Consider the following 19,212-nt stretch of genomic DNA (forward strand, 5'->3'; position numbering starts at 1 on the left):
CGATCAGTAATGTGTGGAGACAAAATCAGCAAGCCCTTTTTTGAGGAGAAATCTTCATTTTCTTTATACAGCATTTCTGCTAAATATACATGTTACTTTTGTTATATAAAGCAGTCACATAACAATAATACATTACCAAACATAAACTCTTTAATCCCACCCCTCAGCCCACCCCACCTATCACCATAGACCTCAGCTCTTTAATCCCACCCCCTCAGCCCATCCCACCTATCACCATAGACCTCAGCTCTTTAATCCCACCCCCTCAGCTACTCTCAGCCCATCCCACCTATCACCATAGACCTCAGCTCTTTAATCCCACCCCTCAGCCACTCTCAGCCCATCCCACCTATCACCATAGACCTCAGCTCTTTAATCCCACCCCTCAGCCTCTCTCAGCCCATCCCACCTATCACCATAGACCTCAGCTCTCTAATCCCACCCCTCAGCCACTCTCAGCCCATCCCACCTATCACCATAGACCTCAGCTCTCTAATCCCACCCCTTAGCCACTCTCAGCCCATCCCACCTATCACCATAGACCTCAGCTCTTTAATCTCACCCCTCAGCCTCTCTCAGCCCACCCCACCTATCACCATAGACCTCAGCTCTTTAATCCCACCCCCTCAGCCACTCTCAGTCCATCCCACCTATCACCATAGACCACCCCTCAGCCTCTCTCAGCCCATCCCACCTATCACCATAGACCACCCTTGTCTAGTTTCCATGTGCCAATATTTTTAATATTCTTTACCATTTCTGAACCTGTGATCAGAAACGAGCTATATAGAAAAAATACCAGAATACATTTTCTAATGATTCTATATATTATATATATATATATATATATATATATTATATAATATATAGAATCATTAGAAAATGTATTCTGGTATTTTTTCTATATAGCTCGTTTCTGATCACAGGTTCAGAAATGGTAAAGAATATTAAAAATAAATAAAAATTCACTTAAAATGAACCTTACAAATAGCCGTTTTGGGCGATTTGGAAAGGCATAGTCAATAAATACTCGTACAAAAGGTTCATCTTTAGTTCACAATCTGTGGATACTATATGATTAGAAAGGTTCAAAATCCAAATAACTTCAGATCTTTGTTGTACAGGGTTTAAACACTGTTTCCCATGCTTGTTCAATGAACCATAAACAATGAACATGCATCTGTGGAACAGTCATTAAGACACTAACAGCTTACAGACAGTAGGCATTTAAGGTCAGTTATGAACACCTAGGACACTAAAGAGACCTTTCTACTGACTCTGAAAAACATCAAAAGAAAGATGCCCAGGGTCCCAGCTCATCTGCGTGATCGTGCCTTCGGCATGCTGCAAGGAGGCATGAGGACTACAGATGTAGCCTGGGCAATAAATTGCAATGTCTGTATGTGAGACTGTGAAAACAAGGCTACAGGGGGAGACGGGATGGACAGTTGATCCTCCTAACAGTGGCAGACCACGTGTAACAACACCTGCACAGAATCAGTACATCCGAACATCACACCTGCGGGACAGGTACAGGATGGCAACAACAACTGCCCGAGTTACACCAGGAATGCACAATCCCTCCATCAGTGCTCAGACTGTCCGCAATAGGCTAAGAGAGGCTGGACTGAGGGCTGGTAGGCCTGTTGTAAGGCAGGTCCTCACCACACATCACTGGCAACAACTTTGCCTATGGGCACAAACCCACCGTCGCTGGACCAGACAGGACTGGCAAAAAGTGCTCTTCACTGACGAGTCGAGGTTTTGTCTCACAGGGGTGATGTTCGGATTTGCGTTTATCGTCAAAGGAATGAGCGTTACACCGAGGCCTGTACTCTGGAGCGGGATTGATTTGGAGGTGGAGGGTCCGTCATGGTCTGGGGCGGTGTATCACAGCATCATCGGACTGAGCTTGTTATCATTGCAGGCAATCTCAACGCTGTGCATTACAGGGAAGACATCCTCCTCCCTCATGTGGTACCCTTCCTGCAGGCTCATCCTGACATGACTCTCTAGCATGACAATGCCACCAGCCATACTGCTCGTTCTGTGTGTGATTTCCTGCAAGACAGGAATGTCAGTGTTCTGCCATGGCCAGCGGAGAGCCCGGATCTCAATCCCATTGACCTGGATTGGAGGGTGAGGGCTAGGGCTATTCCCCCTTCAGAAATGTCCTGGAACTTGCAGGTGTCTTGGTGGAACAGTGGGGTAACATATCACAGCAAAATCTGGTGCAGTCCATGAGGAGGAGATGCAGCACTTAATGCAGCTGGTGGCCACTCCAGATACTGACTGTTACTTTTGATTTTGACCCCCCCCCCCCCCCCCCCTTTGTTCAGGGACACATTATTCAATTTCTGTTAGTCACATGTCTGTGGAACTTGTTCAGTTTGTGTCTCGGTTGTTGAATCTTGTTCAAATATTTGTATGAACATATGTTTGCTGAAGAGGACATTTATTTTTATATATATTTATATATATATAAGGTAAACAAGTTCCCTACCTTCTCCCTTTTCCACTTGCCGCCTCCATGTTTGTGGTAATGCTGCAATCAGTTGGTTGTTAGGTTATATTGAACAGATATTCCCATATATTTTCGATAGCTGCATATTTGACACAGCTCCACTGTTTCTATTGTTAGGGTCTTATTTTTGAGAGTAAATAACTCCCAGACATTAGAGAAGCTTAACCAAGTTTAATTAGTTTATTTCTGCCCAAAGGTTATTTTACAGCTGTAATTCAGACCGCCAAACATTTCTCACAATCATAGGTGTATATATATCCCACTTAAGACACTCCTCCTCTCCAATCCTTACGTCTTATGGTTCCACAGGAACCTTATAACTCCCTTCAGGGGATCTGACCTCAACCACCTGACCTCAACCCCTCCTTCGCCTAATCCACAGATGTCCATCTGCTTCCGCTATAGCAATCCTTTGATCTCCTCCCGTCCACCCAGCACATTCCACAGCCACTCTTGTCTTTCTACAGATCTCACTCCTTTATATACTATGCATCTCATCTATCATGTCTTTTAATATCTCAATGTTAAAAATGTTGAATCCAACACTTCATAATATCATTAGTAAATATAATAAAACATGTTTAAAAAAAATTAATGTTTTAATAAATCAGTATTTGAGTTTAACCATAACATTTGATGTAATATTTGTTCTATCATTTTTCTGGAGGATAACTGAAATTGTACCCAGCTTTGTACGGCTTGTTTAAGAAAGGGTGATACTTTAAACAACATTTCATTTTCAATTAGTTGGCAATGAGAAGTTGTAATCTGTATGAAGGTAAAGGCCATTTTTGAACAAAGGATGATTCTTCCTTAATAATCTACTGGAGAACCATTTTGGGTTTAAGTATAATTTATGTATTAGTGAGCGGTTTAAAGCTTTAATATTTAATCATTTTAGCCCTTAAACTCATATTTTTTATATATATATATATATATATTTTTTTTTTAAACTAGGCAAGTCAGTTAAGAACAAATTCTTATTTACAATGACAGCCTACCCCAGCAAAACTCGGGCGACACTGGGCCAATTGTGTGCCACACTATGGGACTCACCATCACATCCAGATGTGATACAGGCTGGATAAATAAGCACATTTTAATTTTGTCTAGCATTCCAAATAAAATGAAATCGTTTTTTTCCTCATATGATAAAAAAAAAAAAATGAGTCGTCTGGGGTATTTGTTGTTGATTTGTTGTTTTTGTTGTCCCTCTCTCAGGTCCAGTGCAAGTTGTTTGTGTTTGACATGACGGCCCAGTCGTGGATAGAGCGAGGACGAGGGCTGCTCAGGCTTAATGACATGGCATCTACAGATGACGGATCATTACAGTCACGCCTAGGTAGGTACACGAACGCACAAACCTGTACACATTCATGAATGGTTGTTTGTCTCTGTAACTTACAGGATAACTCACAATGTCTTCCTAACCGACCAGTTATTGGGATTGAACATTCCAAAAAGGATTGAAGGAATACAATGCCTTCCTAACCGACCGCAGTCATTGGGATTGAACATTCCAAAAAGGATTGAAGGAATACAATGCCTTCCTAACCGACCACAGTCATTGGGATTGAACATTCCAAAAAGGATTGAAGGAATACAATGCCTTCCTAACCGACCACAGTCATTGGGATTGAACATTCCAAAAAGAATTGAAGGAATACAATGCCTTCCTAACCGACCAGTTATTGGGATTGAACATTCCAAAAAGGATTGAAGGAATACAATGCCTTCCTAACCGACCACAGTCATTGGGATTGAACATTCCAAAAAGAATTGAAGGAATACAATGCCTTCCAAAAGTAATCATAAAACCATGACTTATTCCACATTTTGTTGTTACAGCCTAAATTCAAAATGGATTAAATGTATATTTTTTTCTCACCCAACTACACCCCATAATGACAAAGTGAAAACATGTTTTTAGAAATGCTTGGCAGTTTATTGAAAATGGAAAACAGAAATATCTCATTTACATACAGTACCGGTCAAAGGTTTGGACACCTACTCTTCCAGGGTTTTTATTAATTGTAAAATAATATTGAAGACAAATAACATACATGGAATCATGTAGTAACCAAAAAAGTGTTAAACAAATCAAAATATATTTGAGATTCTTTAAAGTAGCCACCCTTTGCCTTGATGAAAGCTTTGTACACTCTTGACATTCTCTCAACCAGCTTCATGAGGTAGTCACCTGGAATCATTTTCAAATAATAACAGGTGTGCCTTGAGTTAATTTGTGGAATTTCTTTCCTTAATGCATTTGAGCCAATCAGTTGTGTTGTGACAAGGTAGGGGTGGTATGCAGAAAATAGCCTGTAACCTAACGAAATGTGGAAAAGGTCAAGGGGTCTGAATACTTTCCGAATGTACTGTATATGTGTTCCTCAGTGATCCGTCTAATTACCCTGTGTATATATCAATCAATCAAATGTATTTATGAAGCCCTTTTTAAATCAGCAGATGTCACAAAGTGCTATACAGAAACCCAGCCTAAAACCCCAAACAGCAAGCAATGCAGATGTACAAGTGCGCTGGCTAGGGAAAACTCCCTAGAAAGGCATGGACCTAGAAAGAAACCTAGAGAGGAACCAGGCTCTGAGGGGTGGGCAGTCCTCTTCTGGCTGTGCCGGGTGGAGATTAGAAGAGTACATTGCCAATTTAAAGGCCAGATTGTTCTTCAAGATGTTCAAACGTTCATAGATGACCAGCAGGGTCAAATAATAATCAGTGGTTGTAGAGGGTGCAGCAGGTCAGTACCTCAGGAGTAAATGGCAGTTGGCTTTTCATATCCAAGCATTCAGAGGTCGAGACCGCTAGTGCGGTAGAGAGTCGAAAACAGTAGGTCTGGGACAGGTAGCACGTCCAGTGAACAGGTCAGGGTTCCATAGCCGCAGGCAGAACAGTTTAAACTGGAGCAGCAGCACGACTGGGTACAGCAAGGAGTCATCAGGCCAGGTAGTCCTGAGGCATGATCCTAGAGCTTAAGTCATCTGGGAGAGTGGGAAAGAATTAGAGGGTTCACACAGGAAACCAGATAATGCAGGAGAATTACACCAGATATAACAGACTGGGTTGGGGGACACTGTGGCCCTGTCCTGACGTTTCCCCCAGACAGGGCCAACCAGGCAGGATAGAACCCCACCCACTTTGCCAAAAACAGCCCCCACACCACTAGAGGGATATCAACAGTTACTACCCTGAGACCAGGCTGCGTATAGCCCACAAAGATGTCTTCCACACTGTGTTCCCCAGTGATCTGGCTGTAACTACCCTGTGTATTTGTGTTCCCCAGTGATGCGGACCCAGGGCAGTTTAAGGTTGATCCTGAACACCAAGCTGTGGCCCCAGATGCAGGTGGACAAGGCCAGCGAGAAGAGTGTCCGCGTCACCGCCATGGACACAGAGGACCAGGGGGTCAAAGTGTTCCTAATATCGGTACGACACCATTCCCTAGCCTGCATCACACATACAGCACCATCCCCTAGTCTGCATCACACATACAGCACCATCCCCTAGTCTGCATCACGCATACAGCACCATCCCCTAGCCTGTATCACACATATAGCACCATACCCTAGCCTGTATCACACATATAGCACCATACCCTAGCCTACAGCACCATTCCCTAGCCTGCATCACACATACAGCACCATCCCCTAGCCTGCATCACACATACAGCACCATCCCCTAGCCTGCATCACACATATAGCACGATCCCCTAGCCTGCATCACACATACAGCACCATCCCCTAGCCTGCATCACACATATAGCACCATACCCTAGCCTACAGCACCATCCCCTAGCCTGCATCACACATATAGCACCATACCCTAGCCTGCATCACACATACAGCACCATCCCACTAGCCTGCATCACACATACAGCACCATCCCCCTAGCCTGCATCACGCATACAGCACCATCCCCCAAGCCTGCATCACGCATACAGCACCATCCCCCTAGCCTGCATCACGCATACAGCACCATCCCCCTAGCCTGCATCACGCATACAGCACCATCCCCCTAGCCTGCATCACGCATACAGCACCATCCCCTAGCCTGCATCACGCATACAGCACCATCCCCCTAGCCTGCATCACGCATACAGCACCATCCCCCTAGCCTGCATCACGCATACAGCACCATCCCCCTAGCCTGCATCACGCATACAGCACCATCCCCCTAGCCTGCATCACGCATACAGCACCATCCCCCTAGCCTGCATCACGCATACAGCACCATCCCCCTAGCCTGCATCACGCATACAGCACCATCCCCCTAGCCTGCATCACGCATACAGCACCATCCCCCTAGCCTGCATCACGCATACAGCACCATCCCCCTAGCCTGCATCACGCATACAGCACCATCCCCCTAGCCTGCATCACGCATACAGCACCATCCCCCTAGCCTGCATCACGCATACAGCACCATCCCCCTAGCCTGCATCACGCATACAGCACCATCCCCCTAGCCTGCATCACGCATACAGCACCATCCCCCTAGCCTGCATCACGCATACAGCACCATCCCCCTAGCCTGCATCACGCATACAGCACCATCCCCCTAGCCTGCATCACGCATATAGCACCATCCCCCTAGCCTGCATAACGCATACAGCACCATCCCCCTAGCCTGCATCACGCATACAGCACCATCCCCCTAGCCTGCATCACGCATACAGCACCATCCTCCTAGCCTGCATCACGCATACAGCACCATCCCCCTAGCCTGCATCACGCATACAGCACCATCCCCCTAGCCTGCATCACGCATACAGCACCATCCCCCTAGCCTGCATCACGCATACAGCACCATCCCCCTAGCCTGCATCACGCATACAGCACCATCCCCCTAGCCTGCATCACGCATATAGCACCATCCCCCTAGCCTGCATCACGCATACAGCACCATCCCCCTAGCCTGCATCACGCATACAGCACCATCCCCCTAGCCTGCATCACGCATACAGCACCATCCTCCTAGCCTGCATCACGCATACAGCACCATCCCCCTAGCCTGCATCACGCATACAGCACCATCCCCCTAGCCTGCATCACGCATACAGCACCATCCCCCTATCTGCATCACGCATACAGCACCATCCCCCTAGCCTGCATCACGCATACAGCACCATCCCCCTAGCCTGCATCACGCATACAGCACCATCCCCCTAGCCTGCATCACGCATACAGCACCATCCCCCTAGCCTGCATCACGCATACAGCACCATCCCCCTAGCCTGCATCACGCATACAGCACCATCCCCCTAGCCTGCATCACGCATACAGCACCCATCCCCCTAGCCTGCATCACGCATACAGCACCCATCCCCCTAGCCTGCATCACGCATACAGCACCCATCCCCCTAGCCTGCATCACGCATACAGCACCCATCCCCCTAGCCTGCATCACGCATACAGCACCCATCCCCCTAGCCTGCATCACGCATACAGCACCCATCCCCCTAGCCTGCATCACGCATACAGCACCCATCCCCCTAGCCTGCATCACGCATACAGCACCCATCCCCCTAGCCTGCATCACGCATACAGCACCCATCCCCCTAGCCTGCATCACGCATACAGCACCCATCCCCCTAGCCTGCATCACGCATACAGCACCCATCCCCCTAGCCTGCATCACGCATACAGCACCCATCCCCCTAGCCTGCATCACGCATACAGCACCCATCTCCCTAGCCTGCATCACGCATACAGCACACATCCCCCTAGCCTGCATCACGCATACAGCACCATCTCCTGTAGTGGGTGTGGCCAATGGTGCAGTTTTAGGGGCCCTATTGGCTGCTGAGACGATATTGCTGTTTTTACAGCAAATTTCCTGCAATTCTACACGTTTTGCCATGGCTGCTGCAGTGTCTGAGTGACTCAAACATAACAAAGTCAATGGGAGATAAATAAAACAATTCGAAAATTAGAACTGCGTCACTGCTTAAATGCATATAGGGGAAACAATGGTGTCTGTCGAATGTTGTTTATCTCTTGTCTTTGTGGTCCCTTATGAATCTGGCCATAAATCTCCACCCAGCACAGCCGGAAGAGGACTGACTACCCCTCGGAGCCAGGTTCCTCTATAGGTTTCTTCTTAGGTTCCTGCCTTTTTCTAGGAAGTTCCTAGCCACTGTTCTTCTGCGTTGCTCACTCTTTGGTGTTTTTGGCTGGGTAATCAGTAAAGCACTTTGTGATGACTGCTAATGTAAAAAAGGGCTTTATAAAATAAATGATTTAAAAAAATATATATATATTCTTTTTTGGGTTTCCAGGCCAGTTCTAAGGACACAGGTCAGCTCGCTGCAGCGCTGCACCATCGTATCCTGGCCTTGAAGAGCCGTGCTGACCAGGAGCCCCATGAGGCCTCGGCTACAGACTGCGTCCCTGAGGCTGACCTGCCCCGCTCTGAGGGGGACAGCGATGAGGAAGACCAGGTCAACAACACAGCAGCAGGTTTGTACCTAGCTACCTTTCTAGTGGTATTAGTGGGTGGGTGTGTCATTCAATCACTTTTTGTGAGACTTCAAGGTTCTTCAACTGCCTTTGTGGTACTTTGTTTGTGTACTTTTAGTCAGTATGCCTACCCATATCTCTGCAGTTACTATTACTAGTGTGTCCAGTCATCAGACCTGCCGACGACAGGGTAGCCTAGTAGTTAGAGCGTTGGACTTGTAACCGAAAGGTTGCAAGATCAAATCCCTGAGCTGACAAGGTAAAAATCTGTTGTTCTGCAGACACAGCACCATTCCCAATCTGTTGTTCTGCCCCTGAACAAGGCAGTAAACCCACTAGGCCGTCATTGAAAATAAGCATTTGTTCTTAACTGACTTGCCTGGTTAAAGAACGAAAGAAAGAATAAAAACCTACACGTGTTCCGCGTACCATGCACTCAATCTGAGATCAAAGCATGCAGGTACAAAAAACTGGCACATTCTGGTGTTTGGCTCAGCTCACACTTCAGATCGTTGAGTCAATCAGAGGACTGGTTTCTTCCCTCCAGCGTGATGGCAGCTCTCTTGTTTGTTGACGTCAATGATGTGTGAGGGGGAAAAAAGGCGAACGAAATTGTATCTAAGTCAGTCGCACAACCACTTTCTTAATTGTCTACTTAGCTAAGGCGTCATTACGACGAAGGTAATTAGCTACAGCGTTTAGTCAACTAAAATAACACTTTCTTACCCGCGCATGCTTTGATCTCCGCAACGGTAGTAGGCGGGAGCACATTGACGAGCAAGGAAACGTGTGTGTGTGTGTGTGTGTGTGTGTGTGTGTGTGTGTGTGTGTGTGTGTGTGTGTTGCTGAGGTAGTTCAGTGCGAGTGGATGGAAACGGACAGGGCAGAGAGCTTTTCCGCTAAGACCGTCGTTAACGTAACGCTATGTTGGACTGTTAACGATTAGTAGGCCTATGTTAATTAAACAGTTCTTGATCTGTAGGCTGCTAAGTAGTGATAATAGTCAGTTCACCAATGACGACAAGGCATATTGAATAGTAGGTAGCCTAGTAGTCAGACCTAACTTGGAGGATTATGTCAGGGATGGAGATCAGCAACAAGCTCCTAATAGGTCTAGTTCACTTGTTTCATATTACCAAATAGCCTACATTAAACTAGACTACTACATTGCATCCAGTAATTGAATTATTCTGAATTTTCTCCCCAAACAAAATGAAAGAAAGTCAGTTTACATTTTCACTAGACTATCCACATCGACACCTATTCATTAGAAAAATCATTACTCCTAAATTGACCACCTCCATTTCATTTAGGATAAAACACAAGACTTCTGTGTTAGCTACATTGTTTGATATCATTTAAGATCTAGGTTTCAGGAAATGGCATTTACTGGTTAAAAAAATAATATCTAAATGCATCTAAATGCTCGGACTTCCTGAGGGGGAAGTTAACTTTGGGAAAGACGTGCCGCTAGCGGGACACCTCGACAACATCCGGTGAAATTGCAGAGCGCGAAATTCAAACTACAGAATTATAAATATTTAACTTTCATAACACACGTGTAATACATCAAAATAAAGCTTAACTTCTTGTTAATCCAGCCGCTGTGTCAGATTTCAAAAAGGCTTTACGGCGAAAGCAAAAAATGCAATTATCTGAGAACAGCGACCCGCATACAAAACCATTGAAAACTAAAGTCAGAAATAGCGATATAATAAAAGCCTTACCTTTGATCTTCTGTTGGCACTCCAAAAGGTCCGTTACATCACAAAATGGTCATTTTGTTCGATAATGTCTTTCTTTATATCCATAAAAACTCAGTTTAGCTGGCACGCTTCAGTCAATAATTCACCCAGTTTTCCTCCATCAAAATGCATACAAAATAAATCCCAAACGTTACTAATAAACTTCTCCAAACAAGTCAAACAACATTTATAATCAAACCTTGGGCACCCTAATACGTAAATGTATAATAAAATTTAAAACAGAATTGTTATTGTCTTTACCGGAGAAAAATACCAAAATGCGCTCTCTTCCACGCACTTGGAAACACTACAGACAAAATGGGAGCCACCTAGAAAAACTAGAATTTCTGGGTAATTTTTTCCCAAAAACCAGTCAAACTCTTTCTAAATACTGACGTCTAGTGGAAGCCCTAGGAACTGCAATCTGGGAGGACTTTGCCTTATAATAAAAGTGATACCCATTGAAAATAGTGGTAAGCTGAAGTATTTTTTTGGGGGGGGGTGATTTGTCCTCGGGGTTTCGTCTGCCATATCAGTTCTGTTATACTCAGACATTATTTTAACAGTTTTAGAAACTTTAGAGTGTTTTCTATCCAAATCCAATATATGCATATCCTAGCTTCTGAGACTGAGTAACAGGCAGTTTACTTTGGGCTTTTCATCCGGACGTCAAAATACTGCCCCCTATCCCGTTCTGGACCTGCCCAACCCAAGGCCTACATCAGCACCACCTTGTCAGAGAATACTAGGGAGAGCCCTGGGGTGTATTCAGTCGTCCATCTGTTGCAAAAAAAAATCTTAAACGTAGCAAACGGAATGAAACTGGAAGGGACTTACCTGAATTTGGGATCCAATAGATCCCCCGTTCATCATTTTTCATTATGATGCTTACTGGTAGTCCCTAGTCATGTGATGTTAACCTGCACATGGCGACGAGATACTGGAGCCTTGAGTCACTGAGTGTTTTGCAGTACAGCACACGCCAGGTGATGTAGTTACAGTATGGAATTCACAACTAAATGTTTGCCAGCTAGATGTCTTTGTACTGATTAACTGTCAAATGTGCTAAATGCACTGCAGTTGCTTTGCTAATTTAGTAGCTACATTCAAAATCAAGCTTTACTTGGTAATAGCAGAGAATCCCCTCCTGGATCAAGAGCCTTGCTGTGCAATATTTGTTTTGTGCATGCAGCAAACTGTGAGTAGCATTTTTGAGTTACTTGTATGACTTTATTTGCTGGGATGTCTGTTCTGCAAATACTTTAGGTTCAGAGACTGTATAAAATGTTTGCAATGCGCTCGTTAGCATTTATTTAGCATTCTCAATGGGATTTTACATGTACTTGTTAGCATTGCTAACCTTTGGATTACAGAGGATCATTGGGGTTTGAAAAATAGAGCTCCTTGTGTTCAGTGCCGGTATAAAGTTATGACAACCAGGATACCGCCCAAGCCTAGAATTCTAGTTTGTCTAGTCACTGTTCGGCTGCTCTGCAATTTTGCTGTTTTAAAGCTAATTTCCTGCAATTCTACACATTTTGCCATGGCTTATGCCTTGTTCTTATGCTAGCAAAATGACTCAAACATTACAAAATCAATGGGGACTCCCATTACATTTTTGGAATTTCCGAATTCTCTCCGACGGTCTAGTTTTTATTTTCGTCATTGTGAGAGCTCAAATATCTTATTTAAAAAATAAAAAAATATGTATAAAATAATATTGCTCCATTCTATTTTCTACATTCTTAATATCTTGTTTTAGTCCTTTTTAAGTTACACAGAAAACAATTTACCATCCAGAAAATGATTCCTGTGTGCCAATGCTAAATGCATATAGGGCAAACCCTTGATTGTATTATATTAACAGTGTTCTTTCCTGCAGGTAACTCCGAGGGAGGGGAGACCCAGGCTGCTGGGAACACATAGCGTTGGTCACCCTAAAGGACTGCCTGTCGGGATACTGCTGCTGTTTAAGGGGCATTTTACTGCAGGCATCCCCACGGACACCCCACCCTGACCAACATGGGTCCTTCAGACCAGTACTTTTGGATATTTAGAATTCTAGCTCCAGGATTAAAAATAAAAAAAAAACCTGTGCTGGAGTCTCTCACCCTAACTCGTGCAGTTCATTTTTTCCCTTTGCATTCAAAAAAAGTTAACATCTGGAGTTGTTTTTTTTTTCTTTTTTTTTTCTCGGCTGCAATAAGAAACCACAGCTTTTTGGGGGAGGTTTGTGACTTGGCTTCTCATCATATTGATGAGTGTGAGGGTGTTTTCCCCTCTGACATTTTAAGGTATGACACATGTTTTATGAATGCAGTTTCTACTATGGGACCTTTCTACTCACCCACACGTCTTGGACCCACCCAACCAGCCCCGGCTCCAGAGGAACTCATGGCTGTCACCGTGTACTGCTCTGTCTTATGGTCAGTCATTTGACTGGTCCTTCATTGGCTCACCATCCCCATCCATCCAGCTCTCACATGTCGAATAGTTTCCGGATATGTCATTCATTTGTGGTCATCAATTTTCGTGAGCTATCTAACACATAATATGCACTGTGTTTCTAGTGTTCACGGCTAGTCCGCATCACTCAGTCTTCAAATGATAGCAGTTTCTTATATTTCCTATTTAGTAAATAAATGACTAAAACCAATACAACTCTTGTGGGTTAATGCTCCAAGGATAACCAACGGAGCAGGCAACAAGGGGCATGTCCCAATAATATCTTGTTTCTCCTGAAAGTGTGTACTCATTCAGTCTGAGCAGGTTCGACCAGAGCCTAGTGAGATACGATACTTCTCACACATCTAAAAGCATTGGATTGGTGGCGTCCATTTTAACCACATTACCAATCAGTGAGGGAAAGTGAACAACTGCACACTTTTTTTGGAGCAAAGAGAGTTGGGACAAAACCAAGGATTCACCTGGAAAATGTCTCTAAAATGGATGACTTTGCATCATCTAGTCATTGACCCTGTTATGCATCTCAAGAAAGTAACTCAATCTTATCTACATTCTGTATGTCATGGTTTTCATTTCTGACATTTGAGAGTTTATTGTGTTGATACAGTATTATTTGTTGTTTGATAATATAAACATTTTATCCATTTTCAATTCATTTGGAGAGAAAAAAAACAGCTGGATTTAAGATTTATTTTGTCTGTGGAAAAAAAAAAGTTTGTTCAAACAACCGTACCACCCTTGAATGTCATCGACATTTGAATATAGGCGTGGCTGCGGAGTAGACTTTTTTGGGGATCTAAAGATCCCGAAGCGTCTGTGTAATGTGCGGATGACTTTCTACTATGCTACTATGTTCTGTTATTTTAAAATATAATTAAATGATCTTGCAGACATTCATTCATCTCTTAATCTAATTTTATTAAACGAGCACCATTCGTCTGAATAGGTCTGTTCTCTACGACGAGCAGAGAATATACACATGTGCAGAACGTGATCCGCACAGAAGCAGATCCTAAGAAAGGAGGATCCGCAACCACGCCATTGAATATATTAATTATCATTTAGTTAGCGATCCGTAACCACGCCGTTGAATATATGAATTATCCTTTAGTTAGCGATCCGTAACCACGCCGTTGAATATATGAATTATCCTTTAGTTAGCGATCCGTAACCACGCCGTTGAATATATGAATTATCCTTTAGTTAGCGATCCGCAGCCACGCCGTTGAATATATTATTCTTTAGTAATCGTTCTCAACTCCTCTCCCTCTTTACAAAATAAAACATTTTGGACTGACTTATGTATTTTTCATTATGAAATCTTCATCAAACACATCAATAATTTCTCCCATATCGCAAAGAGCTGAAATAGGGACTGCAGATTAATGTACCTACAAAAGCAATGACATTCACTCATTCACAATGGACAGTGGGAAGGAAGCTTGAGAACTTTCCAATTTTTAGTGACATAATGGGTTCACAGTATGTTATGTGATAAGGCAGTGTTGCCAGGTCGAGCTCAAATTTGTAGCACAATGACCACTCAACCCACCCACAAGACCTGAATACTAGCCCACATTTTTGTTCCAGCAGCAAGAGAGGAGTTTGTACATTTATCCAGTAGTTGTCTCCACAATGACAATCTAAATATTTATGGTCAAATTGTTTCTCTGCATTTATCACTTTATTACTGGTTCATCACACCAATTGATTTAATCTGAATTTTAAACTGGGTGGTTAGAGCCCTGAATGCTGATTGGCTGACAGCCGTGGTGTATCAGACAGTATACCATGGGTATGACACATTTTTTTTACTGCTCTAATTATGTTGATAACCAGTTTATAATAGCAATAAGGCACCTCGGGGGTTAGTGGTATATTTGTTAATATACCACGGCTAAGGGCTGTATCCAGGCACTCCGTGAGGTATATTAGCCATATACCCCCCCCCCCCCCCCCCCCCCCGCCTTAATGCTTAACTATAGAAGTGATTGATAGTGAATGGTTAAGCCATATATTTTTTTCAAGAAAATATTGTGAAATAGTGTTGAGTCACATTGCTCTAAAATAATCGTATTCCTTTAAACTGTAGGCCGTCATTGTAATTAAGAATTTGTTCTTAACTGACTTGCCTAGTTAAATAAATAAATAATCATTAAAAAAAAATGTGAGTATAAAAATCTAAAAGCCCCAACATTTTTATTTTTTTTGGCTTCTTTTATTTCATAATAAATGTCAATGTGTAGAGATAAGTACTCACCAAAACAGTAGTGCTGGTTTACTAGTAGCTCTCCATCTAAAGCAGGCCTGTGCAATTATTTTCCATGGAGGGCCACATTATCATATTTTTTTCCTATCGCGGTCCAGAATCATATTACAGGATCATACATCATGTGTATGCCTGTGTTGACAGATAAATCTACAGTAAATCTCATCCAGATATGCTACTTTATTTTACTTTTTTTAACATGCACAGAAATAAACCACATCCATGTTCTCCTTTTAGTAGGTATTTTCATTATTATACATGACATGAACTACACGGAGGGAAAAGTCTATTCTGCATTCAGCACCACGGACAGAACTCTTGTTAACGGGGATGCACAAAAACAAAGAGCTCAACATTACATTTAAACTACTCAATCAGTGTGCGGAGTGACGTCTGATGGGAATTGACTAGAGCAGTGAAGTCATGTATAGTTTCTGACGTCGCTATGCGCAGGATTGCTGAGAGGTGAGAGTCAGTAAGAGATGATGTGTGCCTTGACTTGTTATATTTCATCACAAAAAATGTCTCTTCACATAGGTTGACCCAAACACTACAAACATCTTCTGAGCATGACTCCTAATCTTTGGAAAGTTTTGTTCATCGAGAGATGCATAGAACCTTGTCAGTGACATTGTTTTGAATAGTTCTCCAATCACTGCATCAGACAGACTGAAGATCGATAAACTCAAGTTGCAGGTCTGTGGGAGCGTTATCCCCATTGAAGGTGAAAGGAGAGGAAACCAACAGCATGTCATTTTCCAACACTTTGAAATCCTCAAAACGACGAGAAAACTTACCGTTAAAAGCACACAGCAGCGAAGTATACTTCTCCCTCTGGTCATATGATAGGGAACAGACTAGTAGTATCGGAAGGTGGGTGAGATTGTTGGCTTCTATTTAGCGGGTCAGGAGAAGTAATTTTTCTTTGACAAGGATATACATCTGATGTGCAAAAAGGCCCTTCCCTTGTAGTTTGGAATTCAGTTCCTTCATGAGGGCCACGGTGAAGGCCAAATCAGCCAACCATTCTTTATCTTGCAGTTGAGGGAAATCCACATATTTTCCTTTCATTTGAAAAAACTCAGCGATCTCCGACTTCAGGTCCCACACGCTTTTAAACACCTTCCCCAAACTCAGCCATCTCACGTTTGTGTGTTAGGGGAGATCTGAACGACCCGACTCTGTCTCTTCCAACAGTGAGAAAAACTGCCTGTGGTTTAAAGATTTTGCTCTTATGAAGTTTACCACTTTAGTGACTGTATCCACAACATGGCTCATTTTCAGAACACATTTACAGAGCACCTCCTGATGAATAATGCAATGCAAAATGATAATGATGCAAAAATTCTGATCTGGGTTCCGCTCAGCTACATGATCTTGTATCCTTTTCAAAAGGCCAACGTTTTTTTCTGTCAGGTTTGGGCACCCATCAGTGGTCACACTGGATACCTTTTCAAAACTCAGTCCCAGCTTTTGCCACACAGTTATTAACCTCCTCCAATAAATCTTTCCCTGTGGTTGTGCTCTTCATTGACTTCACTGAAGCAAGCTCATCTGTAATTTCAAAGTCTGCAGTTATATCATGAATATATAGTAAGAATATCAACAACTGCGACGTGTCACATGCATCACTACTACACTACTCATCTAGGGCCAATGAGAAATATGTGAAATCCTTTACCTTGTCTTTCAACTGTTGTTCCATATTCTCTGCGATGTCCTCAACACTGTTAGTCTGATAGGGAAACAACAGCTCTTTCTTGTGTTGGATCCTGTGTTTTACATTATAACCATTACCATATATATGATTGAATATGATCTGCTGTTGGCTTGTGTGGATGTATGTATGTGTTATGCAACATAGCTGACTTGAAACATTGTTAAAAGCTTCAGGGCCATGGGCCTTTCTCATGATGGAAAAAAGCCAGGTGCGAGATAACGGTATGGAGCATGAGCGCATGGATGTTCTTCACAGCAACAGTTACATCTATCAACAGAAGCACCAAGAGGCGGGGACCCGCCTGAGCGCCTGCAATAGGCTGAGCAAGTTTAAACCACGCCCAGCCTCTACTGTGATAGGCCAACAGACAGGTTGGAACTGTCTATCACAGTATAAAGAATACTGTTTACATACATCTAGTCAGTTATCTGTTCTGCCCTGGGTGGTATTACAGTGAGCCCGTATATACGAAAGTTGCATTTGCCATTTATTACTTAGCTAATAAAAAATACATAGTATACAATCAGTGACTCATTGTTATATTTATCCTGATACCAGATTCGAATTTACGCAACTCTAACACTTGTCGGGGCAAAGTATTGCTGAATAGTCAATTAAACATTCTTTAATTCATTCGCCCTCTGCGAATTGCTTGCTATGTTTAGTAATTTTGTGGTACATAGATAGCTCTCACAATTCCGTTGTTTGCTGAATGCAGTTTTGTTTAAAAAAAAGTCCTTGCTGCTTTTGCAACTGAGAAAGCAACTCTTTCGATGCACATGCCTTGTGCTCCGAAGACTTATTCCAATATTTCTCTGCATGCTTCGTCTGGAAGTGTCGGGACAAGTCTTTCAAGACAGGGATGCTCTCTTTGCACACTAAGCACACAGCTTTCCGTGATACCTCAATAAATACATATTTAGATGTCCGCTCTTTCTGGAACACTGTCAGTGTCTACTTTCCTTTTCTTTGAAAAACTAATTTTCCCGTAATTTCTAGCTAGCTACTATTTGTAACTGTGACGTGTGTGTCAGCCTGTCAGTCACTCTCTGTCCTCGTGCAGTTGTTATTTATACGTGCCTTCAAAATAAATCAGTTAAATCATTATACAAAGGCGAGTATATATTGAGCTTTTAATTTGAATAACAAAGAAGTTTTTCAAAACTTTACTATCGCAAATTCTTTACGTGATCTGAGCATGATGCCACATATGGCCCCGGGCTGGCCCTTACCCAGGCCTGATCTAGAGGATGAGGTGACCCCAGCACAAGTTGATGCTGCTACTGCCATTCCCCATATGTTGCTCTACAGAGAGTAGAGGAACAGAGTTATAATGAGCGATGAGTTAGATACACAGGGGGAATGAGACTTTACAGACAGATGATTGAAGGAAGCGTCTGTGTGTTCTGCTCCCCCCAAAGTGCTGGGTTAGGCCAACCAGGAGCCCCACTAGCAGGTTGAAGTGCTGGGTTAGGCCAACCAGGAGCCCCACTAGCAGGTTGAAGTGCTGGGTTAGGCCAACCAGGAGCCCCACTAGCAGGTTGAAGTGCTGGGTTAGGCCAACCAGGAGCCCCACTAGCAGGTTGAAGTGCTGGGTTAGGCCAACCAGGAGCCCCACTAGCAGGTTGAAGTGCTGGGTTAGACCAACAAGGAGCCCCACTAGCAGGTTGAAGTACTGGATTAGACCAACCAGGAGCCCCACTAGCAGGTTGAAGTGCTGGGTTAGGCCAACCAGGAGCCCCACTAGCAGGTTGAAGTGCTGGGTTAGGCCAACCAGGAGCCCCACTAGCAGGTTGAAGTGCTGGATTAGACCAACCAGGAGCCCCACTAGCAGGTTGAAGTGCTGGGTTAGACCAACCAGGAGCCACTCTAGCAGGTTGAAGTGCTGGATTAGACCAACCAGGAGCCCCACTAGCAGGTTGAAGTGCTGGGTTAGGCCAACCAGGAGCCCCACTAGCAGGTTGAAGTGCTGGGTTAGACCAACCAGGAGCCCCACTAGCAGGTTGAAGTGC

The 19,212-nt window shown here is 43.7% G+C and overlaps 1 protein-coding gene across 6 annotated transcripts in view; it reads left to right on the forward strand.

The window, feature by feature from the left end:
• Positions 1-14,508, forward strand: part of LOC109874595 (ran-binding protein 3) — a 32,310-nt gene extending 17,802 nt beyond the window's left edge. For all 6 annotated transcript variants that reach the window (XM_020466581.2, XM_031810172.1, XM_031810171.1 and 3 more), the window contains 4 exons: positions 3,746-3,866; positions 5,826-5,968; positions 8,820-9,000; positions 12,628-14,508. In XM_020466581.2, coding sequence (XP_020322170.1) covers positions 3,746-3,866; positions 5,826-5,968; positions 8,820-9,000; positions 12,628-12,671 — 489 coding nt within the window. In that variant the 3' untranslated portion in view covers positions 12,672-14,508. The remainder of the gene's footprint in view (positions 1-3,745; positions 3,867-5,825; positions 5,969-8,819; positions 9,001-12,627) is intronic.
• The last annotated feature ends 4,704 nt before the right edge of the window (positions 14,509-19,212 follow it).

Source organism: Oncorhynchus kisutch, linkage group LG30 (assembly GCF_002021735.2).
Source record: "Oncorhynchus kisutch isolate 150728-3 linkage group LG30, Okis_V2, whole genome shotgun sequence".
NCBI classification, from domain to species: Eukaryota; Metazoa; Chordata; class Actinopteri; order Salmoniformes; family Salmonidae; genus Oncorhynchus; species Oncorhynchus kisutch.